We start from the raw sequence: 6673 nt of genomic DNA on the forward strand, positions 1-6673 counted from the left end.
AATGTGATCTCACGCGAACATATTTTCCATTTGTGCCTGTAGATTACAGCAAAACAATCCACATGCACACAAACCTCTGCTCTGGTCACATACAGGAAAACACATTGTGTTGTAGCGCTGAGGAAATGAACACCAAAGATATGTCTCTGAATGACAAGAGAGCGAGGCGAAAAAAATTGATACTTCCTCATGCATAATACCGCAATTATAATATTATGCATACTACACTGCAGTGATTGGATTAAATGAGCTTTATGTCATGAATATATGTCGAGAATCGCTCAAAACGGTCTGTCAGCATGTTCAACCATGCCCATACCTGAGCCGAAAGTACACGATGACGCCAGATTTTGTGACATTGCTCCGACTTCAAACCGGAAGACAGAAATCGCTCTGAAAAAATGCAAAAATAATTATTTTTCACTTATGAATAACATTGAGTACCTTTAGTGTTTTCAATGACGTGCAGCCTATACATATCTGTTTACATCTCAAAAAACGTGTTTTGGGGTTTCATGACCTTTTAACTGAACTAAGCGTGGGTCTCGGTCAGCTCCCTAGTTCAGTAGTCAGGGCACTGATAAGGGAGTTGGCCACAATAGTTTAGACAGACTCATGACCTAAGTTGCATTTGAGATGCAGGGTATGTATGTTTACACAACAAAAGTACTACAGTGGAAGTTTTCCTTTGCATTTTTTAAAAGTTCCACATCCAGACAACGTTGTCAAATGATCCCCGTTCACACGGATCTGTGAATGACTAAATGTATTCTGCTGCCAAGCCAGTAGTTTAGGATGACACGTAAAGAAACACTGTGCCTATAGAGTGGTGCAGGTATGACATCAGGACCCAGAAGACTGATTCACTGCTGTTTCCTTTGAGATTTTCCTGTGGGTTCTTTTGTGTAAAATAAAGCCTGTGGTAAACATAACTTGGCAATACTTTGACAATTTTTTCTACAATGTAAATTACTTACATGCATGAAATATATTTTGAAGCAGTTATGTTCATTTTTTTAAAAGACATTTTTAGAAGTAGAGGCAGTTTGGCACGTGTATATTGTGAAACAAAATGTCAAAGTTTTGACAAATTATGTTTAGCACAGGCTTTATTTTACTCAAATGGAAAAACTCCATTATAAAACCCTATATGAAATCAAGCAGTAAATTGCTCTTGCAAAATCTCTCAAATCTTCAGAGTAAAGAGGACTGACAATAAACAGGAAGAAATTGCGTTGATAGTGGTTGGATTGACTTTGGTATGTTTTACAGGACACATTTAAACACTCATGCTGTTGCCACAAATCAACAAGCTGATCCTCCATCTTTGCTGTCCAAATTTAACTTTGTCCTGCGCCATGACAGTGTTTATGCTTCTGTCAGCTCACTTTCTGATAGTTTTGTTTCACGTGATAATCTCCAGAGCGTGCACACATTTGTCCTCTGGGTTTCCCCCAACGCATCAGGATTTCTTATTGTAAATATTCAACATGTTTACGATTCGTGATCGGGGCACCTTTGACGTTCTTCTGAGTAGATTCAGTCACTCTTAAGCCGAGTTCAGACTGCACGGTTATCAAAGTAGTCGGGTCACTGTTCTTTTCACACTGCCTGACTATCTTGGCCAGCATTCAGTTGCTGCTGTGTTCATACTGCACGATGGATCGGCGACAGAAGGTTTCACACTGCATGACTTTACAATAGGAAGAATTGCTGACAACTCTGTCTGGCACGCAAACTACATTTCACAACCAAACACACGCGAGATGTGACAAGGAAACAACTCGATATCAAGCAAGACCGGAGTTATTAGGCTTGTTTGAGATGCGCCTAGCCTCGCCTGAAGTTCAGCCGAGAGTAGGCGGCTGCAGTTAGGGGAGGACTGAAAAAAGTGCAGGCAAGACTAACAGTTCTCTGTTCTCGTAGTGGATCAGAACCTACGAGATCAAAGGCGGATATCGCGGGATTCCCACTCGTGCGCTGTGTTGCTGATAAACTGGATGTAATTTAAGTTCTGTTGCTTTTATATGAAAATAAACATAATGAACAATAAACCCAAAGTACTTGTTATTTATTTACATTCGAAATATGTGTGTATCAATCATTTTTACTTTAATTATAGACATGTTTTTATATATTTTTTTTCATAAATGACAACGTTCGCATAACCCATAGAGAGATCACTGTGTCAGAGAGTTTGGGAATATTCACACATTATTTTTACACATAAAAACATGATATTAGAGTTTTAAAATCAAACATTTTAATTCAGATCAATACATCACGGTTGTTTAAACCAATAAGCTTTAAACTGTGTCGTCAGCAAGTCGTTTCCCATCGTGCTTTTGGTCAGCGCAGTCGGTGGAGAGCAACTGCGCTCGACTGCAGAATCCGACACGTCCGCCTCGCCCTCGCGAGAGGTTTTTGACACACGCCGGCATGACATCAGAGCAAGGCGGCCCACCCTCGGACACATTTCTAACCGGCATGCATCTCGCGGTGATCACCGGTGATCGGTTCTGCGCAGAATTTGCTCATCTCAAACAAGCCTAGTATTATTATTAAAAACCGTAGCCGGCAAGAAGCTTGCAATATGAATTGCTGGTGCGCTGATTTGTAGCGAAAACAAGAAATAGAAAAAAGAATATGGAGGAGGAAATGGTTGAGGAGACTGTGGATTTTGTGTTCTGCAACGAGAGCTGGAGGTAAATACATAACTTTTCAATGTGCTGCTATTGCGGAGGGTCAAGCAGATGTTTGTGCTTTGTTTCTGTTTGATAGAATTGTAATGTTTATCTGAAATTAAGCCATGCTTGCTGATGTTGTGGTCTATAACTCCTCCCCGAACTCCCCGCTGCTCTGTATCTTGCTCTCTCATTGGCCGTCGGTCACCGCCGATGTAGTTTTCAGTTAGAACGCTTTTCACAAAGCAGGATTTTGAATCGCCGACAGGTCCAGGTATTTAGCATGCCAAATATCTCACGGGTGTCGGCGATTCTCTCAGATCGCGTCTTTGCTCGTTCACACTGCGTGATTGTCGCTCGCGTGAACGAGCTCCGATTTGCTTGTGATTTCGGGCATTTGTCAGTGATTTCTCAAAACCTGTCAGCGAGCCAAAATCGGGGCTAAAATCGTGCAGTCTGAACTCGGCATTAACACACCTCACACCACAAAACAATCTGATAAGATAATCTGTAGAACCATCAAGATAATTGGAATATACCTAGGATTGTCAGAAGGGGAGAAATCAGCCCAATTATCTTGTGGTGTGTAACTAGCATAAACTAACAACTTTTGTCTGTGATCTGTTTTTTAAAGATGTTGAATGAATGAATAATCTCTATTTGTGTGAGTTCAGGTGCTTTTTAGATTAAATGAAGTTTCTATAATGGTCAAATTCAGTTTTTTTAATTGTCAAATTACTTTAGATTAACCTCAAGCCTTCAATTGGCTAGTGACATTATAGAACGTTCTCATTTGCTAATGCATAAACTCTACAGGTCTAGGGGAGAATCAAAGGTAATCAATTAAGCTAAAAGGGGAGGAGCCACCTTAATTCAAAAATGTACAAAATGGCCAAGCCAAGCACTGGTGTTTGTTGTGGCATTTGTGTTAATGTTTACTAGAATGGAGCTTCTGCAAGGTGTGTTAGTGGTGGTTGTGCTTGTGTTTGATTTGTCTGATGCATGGGGAAGTTTGAGGTACAGTCAAAGTCCAAGAAGCATGAGGCCAAACTCAGATCCAGCTTCCAACAGTCCTGACCGTTCTTCTCTAGGGGTCTGGAACCCTTTGCAAGTGGCTTCTCAGTTTCAGAGTCCTTTGAGTCCAGTCTCTACAAGCCTTTCACAGGATCCCTTTGGCCTTCAAGAGAAGCAGCTGTTGCAGGGTCCAGTGAAGCCTTTGGATTGGAAGTATCCCATTGTTCCTGAGGTCCAGAGCGAGTTGGCAGTGGACTTCCAGTTGAGGCAACCTGTGACTCCCAGCAGTGTAGCGGTTCAATGTAATGAGAACCGGGTACTTGTAGAGGTCCAGCAGGACTTGTTCAGCAATGGTCAGTTGATCCAGCCAACTGGTCTGTCTCTAGGTGGATGTCCTGTTGTTGGTCAGGACACTGCATCTAGGGTGCTCATCTTTGAGTATGAACTACAGGACTGCAACAGCGTGCTGATGGTAAGAACTTTTTAATCCTAATGGGGGGGTTTGTGGCAGAGGATAGCCAAAATCTCCTAAGGAAAGTCTGTTCACTTGTTGCAGCGTTAGCAATGCCAGGACAGCTGAGACAAAGTCCTGGTTGAATGTGTAACCCTGATTTCTCAAACCGTTTGCCTTTTAACAACTCTCCAAACCAAAAATCTGACATGAACTATCCCATAAATGGTATGAATGGTGCTTAAACAAGAATGACTAGTGTTAAAGCTAGTTTTTTAACCTGGAACGGCACATTTAATCCGGAGTCTGAGACCTGCACTTCAATGGGAACACCAAAGCTTCTAAAGGCAGAGTGTTTTTTTTTTTTTACCAATTGGCTCTTATTTAGGAGTTGCCCCATATTGCACAATGCACTTCTCCCATTGGTAGTAATAAGAGTGCACTGTCTTTGGGATGACCTTCATGGTAACCACAATCTCTTACAGATGACCGAGGATGAGCTTGTCTACACCTTCTCTCTCACCTACACCCCTGAGGCACTTGCTGGTACTCCAATTACCCGGGCTGATGATGCAGTTGTTGGCATTCAATGCCATTATCAAAGGTAAGCAGTCTTTTGACTTTCTGCATGCTGCTTGTGCAGCTTTGAGACCATTTTAATGGGTACCTTCATGAACCGCAGGCTTCAAAATGTAAGCAGTGATGCCTTGAGGCCAACATGGGTCCCTTATGCCTCAACGGAGGTTGGTGAAGAAGTCTTGCTGTTCTCCCTGAAGCTCATGATGGGTAAGTACAGGTTTATGTCTTTAACATTGAGATTGTGGCTGTGCCTAGAAGTTCTCTTTTTTTGGTAGATGATTGGTCCTATCAGAGGCCTTCAAACTCTTACTATCTGGGTGGCTTTATTAACATCGAGGCATCTGTGAAGGTGTACAATCACGTACCTCTGCGTGTGTTTGTGGACAGCTGTGTGGCCACTCAAGGACCTGATGTGAACTCCCTTCCGAGATATTCCTTCATTGAGAATCATGGGTAAGGTCATGGAGCTTCATGTTATAGGACTCCTTTTGTAACCCTTTGTCACAGAGTTATGGGTAAGGTATAGTTGCATTGTATCTTATACATATTCTCTTTATTCTTTTAATTGCACTTTTTTTTTTTATGTATTATCTATCTTCTGACTTTTAATGCATCTTAAATATTGCTGTCTGGTTGAAAGAGCTGGGAGAATTGGGACTAAAGCCTGTGATTGGGTTAAATTTGGTAAACTTGGATAATTGGACAAACCATTTGGAAACTTGAACTGCATAGATATCCCTGGAAGAGGGATTTAGGGCTGCGTGGTGCAGTTTGAGGTGTCTTGGCAAAAGGGGAGATTGACACTTGATCAGTATGAAGTGCCTTAACGGGTAGCAGTCGTGTGCGGAAGATCCGTTTAGATCCACTCTGGACCACAAACTCCCTAAGACTTCCTAGCTCTTCCCTCCAGATGGCAAAACTGTTTTTACTGTGCTTTCTATTTATGTAAAGCACTTTGACTTACCATTGTGTATTAAATGTGCTATACAAATTGCCTTGCCTTGATGCTATAGTTGAGACTGTTCTTTGTAACCACTTCTCAGGTGCTTTGTGGATGCCAAGGCTACAGCTTCCAGCTCCCGCTTCATGCCTCGGTCCCAGGAGGACAAGATCCAGTTCCAGCTGGAGGCGTTTATGTTCCAGGAGAGCTCCAGTCCTTCTGTATGTTCTTGGAATATGAGTGAGACTGACTTCTCTTCACATATATAATGTATACATTTGACTTCTGTAATCCCTTGCAGTTCTACATAACATGTATTCTGAAGGCAACTATTGCTTCTGTACCAAGTGATGCTCAGAGCAAATCCTGTTCCTTCGCCAATGGGTATGTTTCTCCCTTTTTTTTTTTTTTTTTTTTTTTTTTTTTGAGACCAAGTCTTTGACTTCAAAGATGAGTCTGCTCATGCTGGAGTTGCTGTGTATCTTAACACAGGTGGTTTGCTGCTGATGGAAACAACCAAGTTTGTGGTTGCTGTGACTCTACATGTGGTCCTGCTGGTGAACTTGCCGCTTCTCCCTATGGAGGTTGGTAGCTTTTGTGCTTCCTAAGGTTGCTTTTGACTTTCAAGTGCTTGAATTTATTTATTTCTCCAGGTGTTCAGTGGGAAGGCAAGGCATCACTTGGTCCCGTAATGGTTCAAGAGCGAAAGGCTGTTTCTCAATAAATCTGACATCATTGATCCTTGCACGTATGACTTGTCATTTTTTGCTTCATGTCTGGGTGACAATTGCACTAGTCCCCCTTTCATATTCCTGTGCTCTCAAAGAGCCTATGACTTTATAAAAGGGGAAACAACTTCCACTGAAGCTTGATCACATCGATCCCTAGTGATTGTACAAAACTAACTCCTTTCGTTCTGATCCGTACTCAAATATCTCTAGACTATTGTTTGAGCTCAGGTACTCTTTACATATTCCTATAATAGACACGCTTTTGGCTTCTAGA

At 41.9% G+C, this 6673-nt stretch overlaps 1 protein-coding gene across 1 annotated transcript; it reads left to right on the forward strand.

The window, feature by feature from the left end:
- The first annotated feature begins 3622 nt into the window (after positions 1-3622).
- On the forward strand, positions 3623-6392 carry LOC137006562 (zona pellucida sperm-binding protein 3-like). Its single transcript, XM_067367418.1, has 8 exons — positions 3623-4170; positions 4635-4753; positions 4832-4935; positions 5004-5181; positions 5772-5889; positions 5970-6052; positions 6161-6252; positions 6322-6392. The coding sequence occupies exons 1-8, from the start codon at positions 3628-3630 to the stop codon at positions 6390-6392; spliced, it is 1308 nt and encodes a 435-aa protein (XP_067223519.1). The 5' UTR covers positions 3623-3627.
- Positions 6393-6673: the final 281 nt, after the last annotated feature.

Source organism: Chanodichthys erythropterus, chromosome 18 (assembly GCF_024489055.1).
Source record: "Chanodichthys erythropterus isolate Z2021 chromosome 18, ASM2448905v1, whole genome shotgun sequence".
Taxonomy (NCBI): Eukaryota; Metazoa; Chordata; class Actinopteri; order Cypriniformes; family Xenocyprididae; genus Chanodichthys; species Chanodichthys erythropterus.

Excerpts from the sequence above, each read along its gene's own strand:
- LOC137006562 (XM_067367418.1), top strand. The coding sequence starts at position 3,628 with ATGGAGCTTCTGCAAGGTGTGTTAGTGGTGGTTGTGCTTGTGTTTGAT. Across the intron at positions 5,890-5,969 it reads AGGAGAGCTCCAGTCCTTCT|TTCTACATAACATGTATTCT; the intron begins GTATGTTCTTGG and ends AATCCCTTGCAG. Across the intron at positions 6,253-6,321 it reads TGCCGCTTCTCCCTATGGAG|GTGTTCAGTGGGAAGGCAAG; the intron begins GTTGGTAGCTTT and ends TTATTTCTCCAG.